The sequence below is a fragment of the Bombina bombina genome, chromosome 2, assembly GCF_027579735.1.
Source record: "Bombina bombina isolate aBomBom1 chromosome 2, aBomBom1.pri, whole genome shotgun sequence".
Classification (NCBI taxonomy): domain Eukaryota; kingdom Metazoa; phylum Chordata; class Amphibia; order Anura; family Bombinatoridae; genus Bombina; species Bombina bombina.
The window spans coordinates 1,439,018,531-1,439,040,191 of record NC_069500.1 but is presented as its reverse complement, the minus strand read 5'-3'; the positions used below and the strand labels follow the sequence as shown (position 1 = coordinate 1,439,040,191).

The 21,661-nt window shown below is 42.5% G+C and overlaps 1 protein-coding gene across 2 annotated transcripts in view; it reads left to right on the top strand.

Moving 5' to 3' along the window:
* LOC128650447 (rho-related BTB domain-containing protein 2) overlaps nt 1–21,661 on the top strand; it is a 315,002-nt gene that overhangs the window by 72,477 nt on the left and 220,864 nt on the right. For both annotated transcript variants that reach the window (XM_053704389.1, XM_053704391.1), the window contains one exon: nt 1,565–1,750. In XM_053704389.1, coding sequence (XP_053560364.1) covers nt 1,565–1,750 — 186 coding nt within the window. The remainder of the gene's footprint in view (nt 1–1,564; nt 1,751–21,661) is intronic.

Here is a 21,661-nt window from a genome sequence, read left to right as displayed (position 1 = left end):
TGACGTAAGGGGATCTGCGGTATGGAAAAGTCGCGGCTTGAAAGTGAGCGTTAGACCTTTACCTACACGACTCTAAATACCAGCGGGCGGCCAAAAGCAGCGTTAGGAGCCCTTAACGCTGCTTTTGACGGCTACCGCAGAACTCTAAATCTAGGCGTATGTTTTTAATTAAAATCCACATAATGAGTGTTACAAATATAAACTTGAGACTAAAACTTTACATTAACACAACTGTTTCTTCAATTTTTAAGCAGCAGAGCACAGTTTTATAATTAAACAAAACAAAACCACAAACTGTTTGAAAAGAACTAGAAACAGTTAGACTATCACTGTTAATAACATTCTGTTATTCACTCTTTCAGAAACTTTGCATTGAAATGCAAAAATCTCAACATGTCCACATGCTTCTGGCTAAGGCTGGTTCTCTGTTTGCAGCTATATTTCCTGCAGCAGAGAAAAGGCTGTTGAGGTGTATAAGTAGGGTTTTACCAATTTCACCAAAGTGGGATATTTATCTTTGTTAGCTCTTCACCAATGCTAAGTGTTTTCTACCTTGGCAAGGGACCTCTTAATAAAGTAGCCCTTGACTTCATTCTAACATAAAAATATCTAGAATATCTATATGCAATGGAAAATAACCAGCTATAAGGTTAGGGGAAATATCTAGTCCGCTCTAAAAATAACGAATATATACTTATAAAGGTTGAATTTGGTACATATTATCACAATTTATTAAAAATATAAAAAAACAATAAAAAACAAAAATCAAAAGCGCTAAGGACTGTATATCAATAACAGGACAAAGCCTTACACATTTATTTATACAGTACATATAATCAGCAATAGCAAGCAATACGCTAATAATTGTGCAAACAGATAATAGTGCACATCAATTTAAATAACTCCCATCAATCTAGGGGCTAGGTGTAAAGCTTAGCACTATATCATGAAAAGCATAGTTCCAGATCACCAGATTTAATATAAACAAACAAAATGATGACTATTATATCTGTGTTGTACATAAGCCAGGGGTAGTTGTAAACGTCCTGAAAAAGTGACAAGTAAATGTCTGTAGACGTCCTTTAGGCTAAGGACATAACCATAAAACACAATACCATATGCAGGAGTTCATTGGAGGGAAGCAGCTGGTGTTGTGCACAGACCAACTAATTGCAAACCAACTAATCGATTATGACGATTAGTTGTTGCAGCTCTAGTTGTTTTGTTTAAAAAATGTCATATAGCCTTAAGAACCCATTCCGTTTGAATTTTCAATGTCTCTAGTAACAGCCAGTACCAGATCAACTGGTAAATTCTCAGATGTGTTTGAAAACAGCACTTGGCCGTAGCTTATGTTGAAATGATATATTGTGTGTATTGTTGCTTAGACTTTAGTACAGATTTCTCTGATGAATATCTGGCATGGAGAGAGATGATAGGTGTAAATAAATATATTAATGCTTTTGTTTAAGGAACACATGATGACCTTCATCTGAGGGGTTAACAACCTGTTTTGTATAGAGAGATTGTGTAACTGCTGACTTCTTCTGTACCACCTCCTTAGGTCTGATGTGGTTGTCCTATGCTTCTCACTGGCTAATCCCTACTCTCTGCGGCATGTGACAAGCATGTGGTATCCTGAGATTAAGCACTTCTGTCCTCGAACTCCTGTGATTCTTGTTGGGTGCCAACTGGACCTGCGATATGCTGACCTGGACGCTGTAAATCGAGCGCGACGTCCTCTGGCAAAGTGAGTGAAACAGCCCTAGGAAATCCTAAGAACATAAATACACATAGGAAACCCTGAGCATTATGACATACGTTCTCTAGTATTAAAGGGTCCTTTCTCAGCAAGGGGTGGGTGGGATGAACAGCATTCGGCTTTGAGATTCAGTACCTAATGTCTTTAAGAAAGCTGTATGTTAGATTTATTTACACATTTCTTGTTAAGCAACATCAGGTAAAGAGGTGACTAAGGATGTTGTGGACTTGTGGTTTCTATAACTTATACAGGAAGCTGGTCAGACATGAGAGACCGCTAATTAGGTGAATCAGGATCAGATGCACAAATTTATGTGGGACCTACATTGTTGCCTTAGGATATAACAGCAGTACTTCATTAGTTCATTATAATTTTATGCAGCATTTTGCCTATGGAGTGCTTGTATTGAAGGGCAGCAGTACAGAGTACCCATTTACTACAACACAGGTGCTGGACTTTCTTTAATATTATGGACCGACCTGGTTGGCCACAACATCCTGGGGACTTTGGCTTTAGTCACAAATAAGTATTTTGCCCGATGGCAACCATGAGGCTCATCTAGGCATAATTCAGTCACCGGTATAGGCATATATTCCCAAGCGTTCTTTATTCTCTTACTGTATATTTGTCCTATTATCTCTGCTGATATGGAGGATGTTAAAGGGACACTAAACCCTAACTTTTTCTTTCGTGATTCAGTTAGAGAATACAATTTTAAACAACATTCCAATTTACTTATATTATCTAATTTGTTTCATTTTTTAGATATCCTTTGTTAAAGAAATACCAATGCACATGGGTGAGCCAATCACATGAGACATCTATATGCATCTACCAATCAGCAGCTACTGAGCCTATCTAGATATGTTTTTCAGCAAATAATATCAAGAGATTGAAACAAATTAGATAATAGAAGTAAATTAGAAAGTTGTTTAAAATTGCATACTCTTTCTAAATCCTGAATGAAAAATGTGGGTTTCATGTCCCTTTAAGGGCTTTTCTTTTACAAGATATGACGAGTTCACGGATTTCATCCTTACTTATGGGATATCGCCTCCTGTTTAGCAGGAAGTGGCAAAAAGCACCACAGCAGAGCTGTATATAGCTCCTCCCTTCCCTCCCACCCCAGTCATTCTCTTTGCCTGTGTTAGTAATAGGAAGAGGTAAAGTGAGGTGTTAGTTTAGATTCTTCAATCAAGAAGTTTTTTGTTTTAAATTGGTGCCAGTGAGTACTATTTTTCTCAGGGAGAAATCGTCAGTCAATAACTTCCCAAGAGGATTGGAGACATTTTATTTCTGCCCTGATTGTTGATAATGATAGCAAACATTCTCTAAGATCCTGCTGGTTCCCACAGAACGGTTGAAGGTAGTGTAAAGAACATCTTCAGTGTGGAGAACCGTGTCATGCTGCGCTCAGCATTGAGGTATGTTCAGTCATTTGCTTCTGGGGAGACTAGATACATAAGAACAGGCTGACATTATTCCCTGTACTGGGGAGTTATAATCGGTATGCACTATGTAAATGGAAATGGTGTACCTGGAATTCCCTTTTCTTTTATTATTTATCAGTGTGTTTGTGCAGTGACTATTGTGTTCACGTATACTTATGCTGTGTGTGGGCTGACGCTGGGAGATGCGGTTTGTTCCCCAAGGGCTGTCGTTATTTGTAGTATCTTATAACTGGCTAAGGGAGTGTGTGTGTAAGAGTGGCACATTGTCATTTTTTTCGTTATATTGAGTGAGGTGAAAACCGACATGTTTTCTCCAACATAGGTGTGTCCGGTCCACGGCGTCATCCTTACTTGTGGGATATTCTCTTCCCCAACAGGAAATGGCAAAGAGCCCAGCAAAGCTGGTCACATGATCCCTCCTAGGCTCCGCCTTCCCCAGTCATTCTCTTTGCCGTTGTACAGGCAACATCTCCACGGAGATGGCTTAGAGTTTTTTAGTGTTTAACTGTAGTTTTTATTATTCAATCAAGAGTTTGTTATTTTAAAATAGTGCTGGTATGTACTATTTACTCTGAAACAGAAAAGAGATGAAGATTTCTGTTTGTAAGAGGAAAATGATTTTAGCAACCGTTACTAAAATCGATGGCTGTTTCCACACAGGACTGTTGAGAGGAATTAACTTCAGTTGGGGGAACAGTGAGCAGACTTTTGCTGCTTGAGGTATGACACATTCTAACAAGACGATGTAATGCTGGAAGCTGTCATTTTCCCTATGGGATCCGGTAAGCCATTTTTATTACAGAAAGAAAAAAAGGGCTTCACAAGGGCTTTTTAAGACTGTAGACATTTTCTGGGCTAAATCGATTTATATATAAACATATTTTATACTCCATAGCCTTGAGGAATTATTTTAATCTTGGGAATTATGTAAAATAACCGGCAGGCACTGTATTGGACACCTTATTCTCTAGGGGCTTTCCCTAATCATAGGCAGAGTCTCATTTTCGCGCCTCTATTGCGCACTTGTTTTTGAGAAACATGACATGCAGATGCATGTGTGAGGAGCTCTGATACATAGAAAAGACTTTCTGAAGGCGTCATTTGGTATCGTATTCCCCTTTGGGCTTGGTTGGGTCTCAGCAAAGCAGATACCAGGGACTGTAAAGGGGTTAAATATAAAAACGGCTCCGGTTCCGTTATTTTAAGGGTTAAAGCTTCCAAATTTGGTGTGCAATACTTTTAAGGCTTTAAGACACTGTGGTGAAATTTTGGTGAATTTTGAACAATTCCTTCATACTTTTTCGCAATTGCAGTAATAAAGTGTGTTCAGTTTAAAATTTAAAGTGACAGTAACGGTTTATTTTAAAACGTTTTTTGTACTTTGTTATCAAGTTTTTGCCTGTTTAACATGTCTGAACTACCAGATAGACTGTGTTCTGAATGTGGGGAAGCCAAGGTTCCTTCTCATTTAAATAGATGTGATTTATGTGACACAAAATTTAGAGAAAATGATGCCCAAGATGATTCCTCAAGTGAGGGGAGTAAGCATGGTACTGCATCATCCCCTCCTTCGTCTACACCAGTCTTGCCCACACAGGAGGCCCCTAGTACATCTAGCGCGCCAATACTCCTTACTATGCAACAATTAACGGCTGTAATGGATAATTCTATCAAAAACATTTTAGCCAAAATGCCCACTTATCAGCGAAAGCGCGACTGCTCTGTTTTAGAAAATACTGAAGAGCATGAGGACGCTGATGATATTGGTTCTGAAGGGCCCCTACCCCAGTCTGAGGGGGCCAGGGAGGTTTTGTCTGAGGGAGAAATTTCAGATTCAGGGAAAATTTCTCAACAAGCTGAACCTGATGTGATTACATTTAAATTTAAATTGGAACATCTCCGCGCTCTGGAGGTGTTATCCACTCTGGATGATTGTGAGAATTTGGTCATTCCAGAGAAACTATGTAAAATGGACAAGTTCCTAGAGGTCCCGGGGCCCCCCGAAGCTTTTCCTATACCCAAGCGGGTGGCGGACATTGTAAATAAAGAATGGGAAAGGCCCGGTATACCTTTCGTCCCTCCCCCCATATTTAAAAAATTGTTTCCTATGGTCGACCCCAGAAAGGACTTATGGCAGACAGTCCCCAAGGTCGAGGGGGCGGTTTCTACTCTAAACAAACGCACCACTATACCCATAGAAGATAGTTGTGCTTTCAAAGATCCTATGGATAAAAAATTTGAAGGTTTGCTTAAAAAGATGTTTGTTCAGCAAGGTTACCTTCTACAACCAATTTCATGCATTGTTCCTGTCACTACAGCAGCGTGTTTCTGGTTCGATGAGCTAGAAAAGGCGCTCAATAATAATTCTTCTTCTTATGAGGAGATTATGGACAGAATTCATGCTCTCAAATTGGCTAATTCTTTCACCCTAGACGCCACTTTGCAATTGGCTAGGTTAGCGGCGAAAAATTCTGGTTTTGCTATTGTGGCGCGCAGAGCGCTTTGGTTAAAATCTTGGTCAGCGGATGCGTCTTCCAAGAACAAATTGCTTAACATTCCTTTCAAGGGGAAAACGCTGTTTGGCCCTGACTTGAAAGAGATTATCTCTGATATCACTGGGGGCAAGGGCCACGCCCTTCCTCAGGATAGGTCTTTCAAGGCCAAAAATAAACCTAATTTTCGTCCCTTTCGCAGAAACGGACCAGCCCCAAGTGCTACGTCCTCTAAGCAAGAGGGTAATACTTCTCAAGCCAAGCCAGCCTGGAGACCAATGCAAGGCTGGAACAAAGGAAAGCAGGCCAAGAAACCTGCCACTGCTACCAAGACAGCATGAGATGTTGGCCCCCGATCCGGGACCGGATCTGGTGGGGGGCAGACTCTCTCTCTTCGCTCAGGCTTGGGCAAGAGATGTTCTGGATCCTTGGGCACTAGAAATAGTCTCCCAAGGTTATCTTCTGGAATTCAAGGGGCTTCCCCCAAGGGGGAGGTTCCACAGGTCTCAATTGTCTTCAGACCACATAAAAGGACAGGCATTCTTACATTGTGTAGAAGACCTGTTAAAAATGGGAGTGATTCATCCTGTTCCTTTAGGAGAACAAGGGATGGGGTTCTACTCCAATCTGTTCGTAGTTCCCAAAAAAGAGGGAACATTCAGACCAATCTTAGATCTCAAGATCCTAAACAAGTTTCTCAAGGTTCCATCGTTCAAAATGGAAACCATTCGAACAATTCTTCCTTCCATCCAGGAAGGTCAATTCATGACCACGGTGGATTTAAAGGATGCGTATCTACATATTCCTATCCACAAGGAACATCATCGGTTCCTAAGGTTCGCATTCCTGGACAAGCATTACCAGTTTGTGGCACTTCCGTTCGGATTAGCCACTGCTCCAAGGATTTTCACAAAGGTACTAGGGTCCCTTCTAGCGGTGCTAAGACCAAGGGGCATTGCAGTAGTACCTTACTTGGACGACATTCTGATTCAAGCGTCGTCCCTTCCTCAAGCAAAGGCTCACACGGACATTGTCCTGGCCTTTCTCAGATCTCACGGGTGGTAAGTGAACGTAGAAAAAAGTTCTCTATCTCCGTCAACAAGGGTTCCCTTCTTGGGAACAATAATAGACTCCTTAGAAATGAGGATTTTTCTGACAGAGGCCAGAAAATCAAAACTTCTAAACTCTTGTCAAATACTTCATTCTGTTCCTCTTCCTTCCATAGCGCAGTGCATGGAAGTAATAGGTTTGATGGTAGCGGCAATGGACATAGTTCCTTTTGCGCGAATTCATCTAAGACCATTACAACTGTGCATGCTCAGTCAGTGGAATGGGGACTATACAGACTTGTCTCCGACGATACAAGTAGATCAGAGGACCAGAGATTCACTCCGTTGGTGGCTGTCCCTGGACAACCTGTCACAGGGGATGAGCTTCCGCAGACCAGAGTGGGTCATTGTCACGACCGACGCCAGTCTGGTGGGCTGGGGCGCGGTCTGGGGACCCCTGAAAGCTCAGGGTCTTTGGTCTCGGGAAGAATCTATTCTCCCGATAAATATTCTGGAACTGAGAGCGATATTCAATGCTCTCAAGGCTTGGCCTCAGCTAGCAAAGGCCAAGTTCATACGGTTTCAATCAGACAACATGACGACTGTTGCGTACATCAACCATCAGGGGGGAACAAGGAGTTCCCTGGCGATGGAAGAAGTGACCAAAATCATTCAATGGGCGGAGACTCACTCCTGCCACTTGTCTGCAATCCACATCCCAGGAGTGGAAAATTGGGAAGCGGATTTTCTGAGTCGTCAGACATTTCATCCGGGGGAGTGGGAACTCCATCCGGAAATCTTTGCCCAAATTACTCAATTGTGGGGCATTCCAGACATGGATCTGATGGCCTCTCGTCAGAACTTCAAGGTTCCTTGCTACGGGTCCAGATCCAGGGATCCCAAGGCGACTCTAGTAGATGCACTAGTAGCACCTTGGACCTTCAAACTAGCTTATGTATTCCCGCCGTTTCCTCTCATCCCCAGGCTGGTAGCCAGGATCAATCAGGAGAGGGCATCGGTGATCTTGATAGCTCCTGCGTGGCCACGCAGGACTTGGTATGCAGACCTGGTGAATATGTCATCGGCTCCACCATGGAAGCTACCTTTGAGACGAGACCTTCTTGTTCAAGGTCCGTTCGAACATCCGAATCTGGTCTCACTCCAACTGACTGCTTGGAGATTGAACGCTTGATCTTATCAAAGCGAGGGTTCTCAGATTCTGTCATTGATACTCTTGTTCAGGCCAGAAAGCCTGTAACTAGAAAAATTTACCACAAAATATGGAAAAAATATATCTGTTGGTGTGAATCTAAAGGATTCCCTTGGGACAAGGTAAAAATTCCTAAGATTCTATCCTTTCTTCAAGAAGGTTTGGAGAAAGGATTATCTGCAAGTTCCTTGAAGGGACAGATTTCTGCCTTGTCTGTGTTACTTCACAAAAAGCTGGCAGCTGTGCCAGATGTTCAAGCCTTTGTTCAGGCTCTGGTTAGAATCAAGCCTGTTTACAAACCTTTGACTCCTCCTTGGAGTCTCAATTTAGTTCTTTCAGTTCTTCAGGGGGTTCCGTTTGAACCCTTACATTCCGTTGATATTAAGTTATTATCTTGGAAAGTTTTGTTTTTGGTTGCAATTTCTTCTGCTAGAAGAGTTTCAGAATTATCTGCTCTGCAGTGTTCTCCTCCTTATCTGGTGTTCCATGCAGATAAGGTGGTTTTACGTACTAAACCTGGTTTTCTTCCGAAAGTTGTTTCTAACAAACACATTAACCAGGAGATAGTCGTGCCTTCTTTGTGTCCGAATCCAGTTTCAAAGAAGGAACGTTTGTTGCACAATTTGGATGTTGTTCGTGCTCTAAAATTCTATTTAGATGCTACAAAGGATTTTAGACAAACATCTTCCTTGTTTGTTGTTTATTCTGGTAAAAGGAGAGGTCAAAAAGCAACTTCTACCTCTCTCTCTTTTTGGATTAAAAGCATCATCAGATTGGCTTATGAGACTGCCGGACGGCAGCCTCCTGAAAGAATCACAGCTCATTCCACTAGGGCTGTGGCTTCCACATGGGCCTTCAAGAACGAGGCTTCTGTTGATCAGATATGTAAGGCAGCGACTTGGTCTTCACTGCACACTTTTACTAAATTTTACAAGTTTGATACTTTTGCTTCTTCTGAGGCTATTTTTGGGAGAAAGGTTTTGCAAGCCGTGGTGCCTTCCATCTAGGTGACCTGATTTGCTCCCTCCCTTCATCCGTGTCCTAAAGCTTTGGTATTGGTTCCCACAAGTAAGGATGACGCCGTGGACCGGACACACCTATGTTGGAGAAAACAGAATTTATGTTTACCTGATAAATTACTTTCTCCAACGGTGTGTCCGGTCCACGGCCCGCCCTGGTTTTTTAATCAGGTCTGATAATTTATTTTCTTTAACTACAGTCACCACGGTATCATATGGTTTCTCCTATGCAAATATTCCTCCTTTACGTCGGTCGAATGACTGGGGAAGGCGGAGCCTAGGAGGGATCATGTGACCAGCTTTGCTGGGCTCTTTGCCATTTCCTGTTGGGGAAGAGAATATCCCACAAGTAAGGATGACGCCGTGGACCAGACACACCGTTGGAGAAAGTAATTTATCAGGTAAACATAAATTCTGTTTTTCTTCCTATGCGTGTCTCAGTGCGACTCGAGTTACGCCCACGGTGGACGGGGCCTAGTTTCACGTACTCAGCCGCTCAGTAATCATCCGGATCAGCAGCAGGTTCCTGGGCTCCGGTGTGGCCTAAGTCAGTTTGTGCATATAAGGGTACAAAGAGACTTGGGAGCGCTGCTCGCGGAAGATCAGTGTTGTCTGGAGGCAGGTAGGCGCCGCAGCAGTGCTGTGGCGAGGTGCAAGTGTCTAGAGTGTAATAAAAATTTGTAATTAGCTGAACTGAACAAACGGAGCAGTATTTGTTAAGTCAGTTTGTGCATATAAGTGTACTTTTTATCGCTGCAAAAGTGATTATACTGCAAGCAGAAAAATTGTTGCGCTTTTATTTTTTAAAGGCACAGTAGGCTTTTTTTATTTCAAATATTTTGCTATAAGATTTGACTTTCAAGGGTAATTATATCAAGTAAAGAACGACTATTATTGCTATTGCTAGTCTGTTTAACATGGCTGAACTTCAGGATAGTACCTGTTCTATGTGTTTAGATGCCAATGTGGAACCCCCTCTTACTTTTTGTCCCTCATGTACTGAAAGGGCCTTACAATGTAAAGAACAGATTTTCTTTAATGCAAGTATGTCTAAGGATACTTCTCAGTCTGATGAGAATCAGGGTATGCCACTACTTTCTCCAAGCGTCACAACCTTTAACGCCCACTCAAGCGACGCCGTGTTCCTCAACCGCGTCCACTCCATTTACTCTGCAGGATATGGCTGCAGTTATGTCATCTACCCTTACAGAGGTTTTATCTAAGTTGCCAGTTTTGCAGGGCAACCGCAGCAGGACAGAAGCCACCTTGGTTACTGCAGCTTTCTGATGCGTTGCTGGCTATTTCCGATGTACCCTCTCAGGGATCTGATTTTGGGGGTAGGGAACTTCTGTCTGAGGGGGAACTTTCCGCTCGGGAAGCGTGTTACCTCAGACAGATTCGGGCGTCGTGTCCTTCAGATTTAAGCTTGAACACCTCCGCCTGTTACTTCAGGAGGTTTTAGCCACTCTAGATGACTGTGACTCTATTGTGGTACCACCAGAGAAATTGTGTAAGATGGACAAATACTCGGAAATTATTACGCGGGAATGGGAAAGACCGGGTTTCCCGTTTTCACCTTCCCCTAATTTTAAGAAAATGTATCCTATAGCTGACACTGTTCAGGATTCTTGGCAAACCGTCCCTAAGGTGGAGGGAGCTATATCTACCCTGGCTAAGCGTACAACTATATCCTATTTAGGACAGTTGTGCTTTCAAAGATCCTATGGATAAAAAGTTGGAGGGTCTTCTAAAGAAGTTATTTATTCATCAGGGTTTTCTTTTACAACCGACGGCCTGCATTGTACCAGTTACAACTGCGGCAGCCTTTTGGTTTGACGCCTTAGAAGAGTCTCTTAAGACTGTGACTCCTTTTTAGAGGATGTCTTAGATAGAATTAAGGCTCTTAAGCTGGCTAATTCTTTTATTACGGATGCCGCCTTTCAGATTGCCAAGCTGGCGGCTAAGAATGCGGGATTTACCATTTTAGCGCATAGAGCGTTATGGTTAAAATCTTGGTCTGCTGATTTGTCCTCTAAATCAAAGCTTTTGGTTATCCCTTCCAAAGGAAAGACCCTATTTGGGCCTGACTTGAAAGAAATCATTTCTGACATTACGGGAGGTAAGGGCCATCTCCTACCTCAGGATAAGGCAGCTAAACTGAGGGGTAAACAGAATAATTTCTTTTACAAAGATATGACGAGTCCACGGATTTCATCCTTACTTGTGGGATATTAACCTCCTGCTAACAGGAAGTGGCAAAGAGCACCACAGCAGAGCTGTATATATATAGCCCCTCCCCTTCCCCTCCACCCTTAGTTATTCTCTTTGCCTGTGTTATACTAGGAAGACATGGTAAAGTGAGGTGTTAGTTTTAGTTTATTCAATCACGAAGTTTTTTTATTTTAAATGGTACCGGTGAGTACTATTTTCCTCAGGGGGATATGGAAGAAGATTTCTGCCCTGAGGTTTGATGATCTTAGCATTTGTAACTAAGACCCACGGTGGTTCCCACAAGACTTCTGAAGGTGACCATGAGACATCTTCAGTGTGGAGACCGGTTTCATGCTACAAGCAGCATTAAGGTATGTGCAGCCTTTTTTTCTGAGGAGACTTGGTGTATCAGAACTGGCTGGCATTATTTCCCTGTATGGGAATGGGGTTGTTACGGTTGCCTCCAGGCTGGCTGGAAGTTGGACCGTAGAAAAGGATGCTCCTAGTGCTCACCAAAGGAGCAGCAGCACCGTGGACACTCTATAACTGCTGCGTAGCCACCATAAGTAATGTAGACTCTATGAAACACCGCTGCTGGGCTGGTATCTCGCCGTCTGCTCTGCGCCCTGGACCTACGACCAGGCTCCAGTAGGCGAACCTCTTCCTTCTGTAGCAATCCCTGTAGCTAAGGGAGTATGAAAAACATAGCAATCCCTGTAGTGATTATAAGCTGTCCCCTACAAACATGAGTCAAAGCTGCAAGTTAGAGGGTCAAAAATAGGTCTGATGTGCTGGAGCACACAGCCTCCTATTTATTGAGGTTACATGCAAACAGGACACTCTCAGGGGGAGGCATAAAATCCCCCATCACACATATGATATTAGATAGAGAGACACTCCCTTTGACAGGCCACAACATATACTTCAGCAGATAACATTACACACAATAAAACAATGCAGTCCACCTTATCAATACTAGTCTGATTAGACAATGGGAAAGTTGATCACTAAACCTAATTAGAGCTAATCCCAGCAGACTTGTATTTAGAATAGGTTTCTTGAAGCTGAACAAAATTTAACTCTTAATGGCACACAATGAAACTGAACCAAGTGGGAGAAAGCCAGGGACAAGTCATTTCACAGGTCTGGGGACATAGTCTTAAAGGGGGCATTGTTCACCAAAGTCACAATATGTCCCCAGACGGTTCCCAAAGGGCCACACACACCCAACAAAAGTCAATATACTCTCAGGGGCACAATCTTCCAGGGGCCATAGTCATGAGGAAGGAGGCTGGCAAATAGGCTTCTCCAAAATCCAGGGAAGCAGGGCAACCTTCCATTTAAAGGGCCAGTCACAAATAGCAGTTTGTAACAGGGGTAAGCAGTGAAACCTATTTTAATAAGAGGGGTGTTACTGGAGTCCCTATTTTATATTTATCATTCGTTGATATTTGGGCATTATGTGACATGGGAGACAATATAAAAAACAATGTTTTATGTTTTTTTATTTTTGGCACTTAAAACTTATTGGTTTTATTCTTGAGGGTTATATTGTGTGTGTATTTTTACTTTAGTGCAAAACTGCATTTCCATGTGGTGTTTGGGCCTACTCCAACTTTTGACCTTAAGGGGCGGAGCCTATTTTGGCGCAATTTCTTCAGGCTTAGCTCAGTAATCATCCGGATCAGCAGCAGGTTCCTGGGCTCCGGTGTGGCCTAAGTCAGTTTGTGCATATAAGGGTACAAAGAGACTTGGGAGCGCTGCTCGCGGAAGATCAGTGTTGTCTGGAGGCAGGTAGGCGCCGCAGCAGTGCTGTGGCGAGGTGCAAGTGTCTAGAGTGTAATAAAAATTTGTAATTAGCTGAACTGAACAAACGGAGCAGTATTTGTTAAGTCAGTTTGTGCATATAAGTGTACTTTTTATCGCTGCAAAAGTGATTATACTGCAAGCAGAAAAATTGTTGCGCTTTTATTTTTTAAAGGCACAGTAGGCTTTTTTTATTTCAAATATTTTGCTATAAGATTTGACTTTCAAGGGTAATTATATCAAGTAAAGAACGACTATTATTGCTATTGCTAGTCTGTTTAACATGGCTGAACTTCAGGATAGTACCTGTTCTATGTGTTTAGATGCCAATGTGGAACCCCCTCTTACTTTTTGTCCCTCATGTACTGAAAGGGCCTTACAATGTAAAGAACAGATTTTCTTTAATGCAAGTATGTCTAAGGATACTTCTCAGTCTGATGAGAATCAGGGTATGCCACTACTTTCTCCAAGCGTCACAACCTTTAACGCCCACTCAAGCGACGCCGTGTTCCTCAACCGCGTCCACTCCATTTACTCTGCAGGATATGGCTGCAGTTATGTCATCTACCCTTACAGAGGTTTTATCTAAGTTGCCAGTTTTGCAGGGCAACCGCAGCAGGACAGAAGCCACCTTGGTTACTGCAGCTTTCTGATGCGTTGCTGGCTATTTCCGATGTACCCTCTCAGGGATCTGATTTTGGGGGTAGGGAACTTCTGTCTGAGGGGGAACTTTCCGCTCGGGAAGCGTGTTACCTCAGACAGATTCGGGCGTCGTGTCCTTCAGATTTAAGCTTGAACACCTCCGCCTGTTACTTCAGGAGGTTTTAGCCACTCTAGATGACTGTGACTCTATTGTGGTACCACCAGAGAAATTGTGTAAGATGGACAAATACTCGGAAATTATTACGCGGGAATGGGAAAGACCGGGTTTCCCGTTTTCACCTTCCCCTAATTTTAAGAAAATGTATCCTATAGCTGACACTGTTCAGGATTCTTGGCAAACCGTCCCTAAGGTGGAGGGAGCTATATCTACCCTGGCTAAGCGTACAACTATATCCTATTTAGGACAGTTGTGCTTTCAAAGATCCTATGGATAAAAAGTTGGAGGGTCTTCTAAAGAAGTTATTTATTCATCAGGGTTTTCTTTTACAACCGACGGCCTGCATTGTACCAGTTACAACTGCGGCAGCCTTTTGGTTTGACGCCTTAGAAGAGTCTCTTAAGACTGTGACTCCTTTTTAGAGGATGTCTTAGATAGAATTAAGGCTCTTAAGCTGGCTAATTCTTTTATTACGGATGCCGCCTTTCAGATTGCCAAGCTGGCGGCTAAGAATGCGGGATTTACCATTTTAGCGCATAGAGCGTTATGGTTAAAATCTTGGTCTGCTGATTTGTCCTCTAAATCAAAGCTTTTGGTTATCCCTTCCAAAGGAAAGACCCTATTTGGGCCTGACTTGAAAGAAATCATTTCTGACATTACGGGAGGTAAGGGTCATCTCCTACCTCAGGATAAGGCAGCTAAACTGAGGGGTAAACAGAATAATTTCTTTTACAAAGATATGACGAGTCCACGGATTTCATCCTTACTTGTGGGATATTAACCTCCTGCTAACAGGAAGTGGCAAAGAGCACCACAGCAGAGCTGTATATATATAGCCCCTCCCCTTCCCCTCCACCCTTAGTTATTCTCTTTGCCTGTGTTATACTAGGAAGACATGGTAAAGTGAGGTGTTAGTTTTAGTTTATTCAATCACAAAGTTTTTTTATTTTAAATGGTACCGGTGAGTACTATTTTCCTCAGGGGGATATGGAAGAAGATTTCTGCCCTGAGGTTTGATGATCTTAGCATTTGTAACTAAGACCCACGGTGGTTCCCACAAGACTTCTGAAGGTGACCATGAGACATCTTCAGTGTGGAGACCGGTTTCATGCTACAAGCAGCATTAAGGTATGTGCAGCCTTTTTTTCTGAGGAGACTTGGTGTATCAGAACTGGCTGGCATTATTTCCCTGTATGGGAATGGGGTAAGCAGTGAAACCTATTTTAATAAGAGGGGTGTTACTGGAGTCCCTATTTTATATTTATCATTCGTTGATATTTGGGCATTATGTGACATGGGAGACAATATAAAAAACAATGTTTTATGTTTTTTTATTTTTGGCACTTAAAACTTATTGGTTTTATTCTTGAGGGTTATATTGTGTGTGTATTTTTACTTTAGTGCAAAACTGCATTTCCATGTGGTGTTTGGGCCTACTCCAACTTTTGACCTTAAGGGGCGGAGCCTATTTTGGCGCAATTTCTTCAGGCTTAGCAGCAGCAAACAGTAACTCGGTGACTCCTGGACTGTGTAGCTGGTCTGAAGGGTTGGAAACTTGATTCGAGTACCCTGGGGGCAGGTAGGCGCCACAGCTAGAGGGTATTTTTATTTATCTTTTGACTACATGTTGATATAAGTACTTCTAAAGCCTTATTTCTGCCCTTGCTTCTGGGTGCAGTAATTTTTGGATTAACCAAACGAATTTTGGAATAATTTAACGTTTTTTGTGCATTTTTGAAAAATTGTGCACTTTTTTCTTTTCTTAAAGGCACAGTACACGTTTTTGCTAATGTTTATTTCTCTTACATGGTGTATCCAGTCCACGGATTCATCCTTACTTGTGGGATATTCTCATTCCCTACAGGAAGTGGCAAAGAGAGCACACAGCAGAGCTGTCCATATAGCTCCCCCTCAGGCTCCGCCCCCCCCAGTCATTCTCTTTGCCGCTTTAACAAGTAGCATCTCCACGGGAGGGTAAAGTGAATGTGGTGTTAGATTTGTAGTTTTTATTTCTTCAATCAAAAGTTTGTTATTTTAAAATAGTGCCGGTTTGTACTATTTACTCTGTGGCAGAAAGTGATGAAGATTTCTGCTGAGAGGAAAACGATTTTAGCATGTTGTAACTAAAATCCATTGCTGTTCCCACACAGGACTATTGAGTACCAGAAAACTTCAGTTGGGGGGAACAGTTTGCAGGCTTAACTGCTTTAAGGTATGTTTCAGTCATTTTTTCTAGTCAAGACTTAGTAATGCTAGAAGACTGACAAGAATCCCCATGTGGGAAAGGTAAGCCATATTCTGAGACTTAGTATAGAAGGAAGGCTTATTTGAAAGGGCTCAAAACACTGGTGAACACTGTTAAGGGGCAATCGATTATTTTTTTACAAAAATCTGATATTTATGCAAGTTTATATTACATTTGAAACACTTTTTTGGGGTTTATTCCGCATGGCATATATTTAGACACCTATTTTGGCTTGGGAAGGCCCCACAACTCCAGAGTGAAGAGGGAGGGGGCCTGAAATTCGCGCCTCAGTTACGCAGTTGATTTTACAGACAGCATCATGCAGCTCCATGTGAAGAGTTCAGAGATTACTTGAGGACTTCAGAGAGGCTTATTTTCAATCAAAACTAATCCCCAAGGAAGGTAGGGCCACAGCAGAGGCTGTGGCATGGTGCTGTAGTTTGCTAACCGGTTGCCAGCTTTAATTTGCTTTCTCCAACATTGGTGTGTCCGGTCCACGGCGTCATCCTTACTTGTGGGATATTCTCTTCCCCAACAGGAAATGGCAAAGAGTCCCAGCAAAGCTGGTCACATGATCCCTCCTAGGCTCCGCCCACCCCAGTCATTCTCTTTGCCGTTGCACAGGCAACATCTCCACGGAGATGGTTAAGAGTTTTTTGGTGTTTAAATGTAGTTTTATTCTTCTATCAAGTGTTTGTTATTTTAAAATAGTGCTGGTATGTACTATTTACTCTGAAACAGAAAAGGATGAAGATTTCTGTTTGTAAGAGGAAGATGATTTTAGCAGACAGTAACTAAAATCGATTGCTGTTTCCACACAGGACTGTTGAGATGAAGTAACTTCAGTTGGGGGAAACAGTTAGCAGTCTTTTCTGCTTAAGGTATGACTAGCCATATTTCTAACAAGACCATGTAATGCTGGAAGGCTGTCATTTCCCCTCATGGGGACCGGTAAGCCATTTTCTTAGTTAAACATAAAAGAATAAAGGGCTTCAAAAAGGGCTTAAAAACTCGTAGACATTTTTCTGGGCTAAAACAATTGCTTTACTAGGCATATTATGCAGATTCTAACTAATTATTGGTTTTATAATCTTGGGGAACGTTTAGAAAAACGGCAGGCACTGTGTTGGACACCTTTTTCAGATGGGGGCCTTTCTAGTTATAGACAGAGCCTCATTCTGGGACTGTATAGGGGTTAAATGTAAAAACGGCTCCGGTTCCGTTAATTTAAGGGTTAAAGCTCTGAAATTTGGTGTGCAATACTTTTAATGCTTTAAGACACTGTGGTGAGATTTTGGTGAATTTTGAACAATTCCTTCATACTTTTTCACATATTCAGTATTAAAGTGTTTTCAGTTTGAAATTTAAAGTGACAGTAACGGTTTTATTTTAAAACGTTTTTTGTGCTTTGTTGACAAGTTTAAGCCTGTTTAACATGTCTGTACCATCAGATAAGCTATGTTCTATATGTATGAAAGCCAATGTGTCTCCCCATTTAAATTTATGTGATAATTGTGCCATAGTGTCCAAACAAAGTAAGGACAGTAATGCAACAGATAATGATATTGCCCAAGATGATTCCTCAAATGAGGGGAGTAAACATGATACTACATCATCCCCTACTGTGTCTACACCAGTTATGCCCACACAGGAGGCCCCTAGTACATCTAGTGCGCCAATACTTATTACCATGCAACAATTAACGGCTGTAATGGATAACTCCATAGCAAATCTTTTATCCAAAATGCCTACTTATCAGAGAAAGTTTTAAACACTGAAGAGCAAGAGGACGCTGATGATAACTGTTCTGACATACCCTCACACCAATCTCAAGGGGCCATGAGGGAGGTTTTGTCTGATGGAGAAATTTCAGATTCAGGAAAAATTTCTCATCAAGCTGAACCTGATGTTGTGACATTTAAATTTAAATTAGAACATCTCCGCGCACTGCTTAAGGAGGTGTTATCTACTCTGGATGATTGTGACAATTTGGTCATTCCAGAGAAATTATGTAAGATGGACAAGTTCCTAGAGGTTCCGGTGCCCCCCGACGCTTTTCCTATACCCAAGCGGGTGGCGGACATAGTAAATAAAGAGTGGGAAAGGCCCGGCATACCTTTTGTTCCCCCCCCTATATTTAAGAAATTATTTCCTATAGTCGACCCCAGAAAGGACTTATGGCAGACAGTCCCCAAGGTCGAGGGGGAGGTTTCTACTCTAAACAAACGCACTACTATTCCTATCAAAGATAGTTGTGCTTTCAAAGATCCTATGGATAAGAAATTAGAGGGTTTGCTTAAAAAGATTTTTGTACAGCAAGGTTACCTTCTACAACCAATTTCATGCATTGTTCCTGTCACTACGAGCGTGTTTCTGGTTCGAGGAACTAGAAAAATCGCTCAGTAAAGAATCTTCGTATGAGGAGGTTATGGACAGAGTTCAAGCACTTAAATTGGCTAACTCTTTTGTTTTAGATGCCGCTTTGCAATTAGCTAGATTAGCGGCGAAAAATTCAGGGTTTGCTGTCATGGCGCGCAGAGTGCTTTGGCTAAAGTCTTGGTCAGCGGATGTGTCTTCCAAGACAAAATTGCTTAACATTCCTTTCAAAGGTAAAACATTATTTGGACCTGATTTGAAAGAGATTATTTCAGACATCACTGGGGGAAAGGGCCACGCCCTCCCACAGGATAGGTCTTTTAAGGCTAATAATAAGCCTAATTTTCGTCCCTTTCGCAGAAACGGACCAGTCTCTAATTCTGTATCCTCTAAGCAAGAGGGTAATACTTCACAACCCAAACCAGCCTGGAAACCAATGCAAGGCTGGAACAAGGGTAAGCAGGCCAAGAAGCCTACCACTGCTACCAAAACAGCATGAAGGGATAGCCCCCGATCCGGGACCGGATCTAGTGGGGGGCAGACTTTCTCTCTTTGCTCAGGCTTGGGCAAGAGATGTTCAGGATCCTTGGGCGCTAGAAATAGTTTCTCAAGGTTATCTCCTGGAATTCAAGGAACTACCCCCAAGGGGAAGGTTCCACAGGTCTCAATTATCTTCAAACCAAATAAAGAGACAGGCATTCTTACATTGTGTAGAAGACCTGTTAAAGATGGGAGTGATACATCCAGTTCCAATAAGAGAACAAGGAATGGGATTTTATTCCAATCTGTTCATAGTTCCCAAAAAAGAGGGAACATTCAGACCAATTTTGGATCTAAAGATCCTAAACAAATTTCTCAGGGTACCATCGTTCAAAATGGAAACTATTCGAACGATCCTACCTACTATCCAGGAAAATCAATTTATGACTACCGTGGATTTAAAGGATGCGTACCTACATATTCCTATCCACAAGGAACATCATCAGTTCCTAAGGTTCGCTTTTCTGGACAAGCATTACCAGTTTGTGGCACTTCCATTTGGATTAGCCACTGCTCCAAGGATTTTCACAAAGGTACTAGGGTCCCTTCTAGCGGTTCTAAGACCAAGGGGCATTGCAGTAGTACCTTACTTGGACGACATCCTGATTCAAGCGTCGTCCCTGTCAAAAGCAAAGGCTCATACGGACATCGTCCTAGCCTTTCTCAGATCTCACGGATGGAAGGTGAACAAAGAAAAAAGTTCTCTGTCCCTGTCAACAAGAGTTCCCTTCTTGGGAACAATAATAGATTCCTTAGAAATGAGGATTTTTCTGACAGAGGTCAGAAAATCAAAACTTCTAAGCTCTTGTCAAGTACTTCATTCTGTTCCTCGTCCTTCAATAGCGCAGTGCATGGAAGTAATAGGATTGATGGTTGCAACAATGGACATAGTTCCTTTTGCACGAATTCATCTAAGACCATTACAACTGTGCATGCTCAGACAGTGGAATGGGGATTATACAGACTTGCCTCCGACGATTCAAGTAGATCAAAAGACCAGAGATTCACTCCGTTGGTGGCTGACCCTGGACAATCTGTCACAGGGAATGAGCTTCCGCAGACCAGAGTGGGTCATTGTCACGACCGACGCCAGCCTAGTGGGCTGGGGCGCGGTCTGGGAATCCCTGAAAGCTCAGGGTCTATGGTCTCGGGAAGAGTCTCTTCTCCCGATAAACATTCTGGAACTGAGAGCGATATTCAATGCTCTCAGAGCTTGGCCTCAACTAGCAAAGGCAAAATTCATAAGGTTTCAGTCAGACAACATGACGACCGTTGCATATATCAATCATCAGGGGGGAACAAGGACTTCCCTGGCGATGAAAGAAGTGACCAAGATAATTCAATGGGCGGAGGATCACTCCTGCCACTTGTCTGCGATCCACATCCCAGGAGTGGAAAATTGGGAAGCAGATTTTCTGAGTCGTCAGACATTCCATCCGGGGGAGTGGGAACTCCATCCGGAAATCTTTGCCCAAATAACTCAATTATGGGGCATTCCAGACATGGATCTGATGGCGTCTCGTCAGAACTTCAAGGTTCCTTGCTACGGGTCCAGATCCAGGGATCCCAAGGCGACCCTAGTAGATGCACTAGTAGCACCTTGGACCTTCAACCTAGCTTATGTATTCCCACCGTTTCCTCTCATCCCCAGGCTGGTAGCCAGGATCAATCAGGAGAGGGCCTCAGTGATCTTGATAGCTCCTGCGTGGCCACGCAGGACTTGGTATGCAGACCTGGTGAATATGTCATCGGCTCCACCATGGAAGCTACCTTTGAGACAGGACCTTCTTGTTCAGGGTCCATTCGAACATCCGAATCTGGTTTCCCTCCAACTGACGGCTTGGAGATTGAACGCTTGATTTTATCAAAGCGTGGGTTTTCAGATTCTGTAATAGATACTCTGATTCAGGCTAGAAAGCCTGTAACTAGAAAAATTTACCATAAAATATGGAAAAAATATATTTGTTGGTGTGAATCTAAAGGATTCCCATGGAACAAGATAAAAATTCCTAAGATTCTATCCTTTCTACAAGAAGGTTTGGAGAAAGGATTATCTGCAAGTTCTCTGAAGGGACAGATCTCTGCTTTATCTGTTTTACTTCACAAAAGACTGGCAGCTGTGCCAGATGTTCAAGAATTTGTTCAGGCTCTGGTTAGGATCAAGCCTGTTTACAGACCTTTGACTCCTCCCTGGAGTCTAAATCTAGTTCTTTCAGTTCTTCAAGGGGTTCCATTTGAACCCTTACATTCCGTAGATATTAAGTTATTATCTTGGAAAGTTTTGTTTTTGGTTGCAATTTCTTCTGCTAGAAGAGTTTCAGAGTTATCTGCTCTGCAGTGTTCTCCGCCCTATCTGGTGTTCCATGCAGATAAGGTGGTTTTGCGTACTAAGCCTGGTTTTCTTCCGAAAGTTGTTTCCAACAAAAATATTAACCAGGAGATAGTTGTACCTTCTTTGTGTCCGAATCCAGTTTCAAAGAAGGAACGTTTGTTACACAATTTGGACGTAGTCCGTGCTCTAAAATTCTATTTAGAGGCTACTAAAGATTTCAGACAAACATCTTCCTTGTTTGTTGTTTATTCTGGTAAAAGGAGAGGTCAAAAAGCGACTTCTACCTCTCTTTCCTTTTGGCTTAAAAGCATTATCCGATTGGCTTATGAGACTGCCGGACGGCAGCCT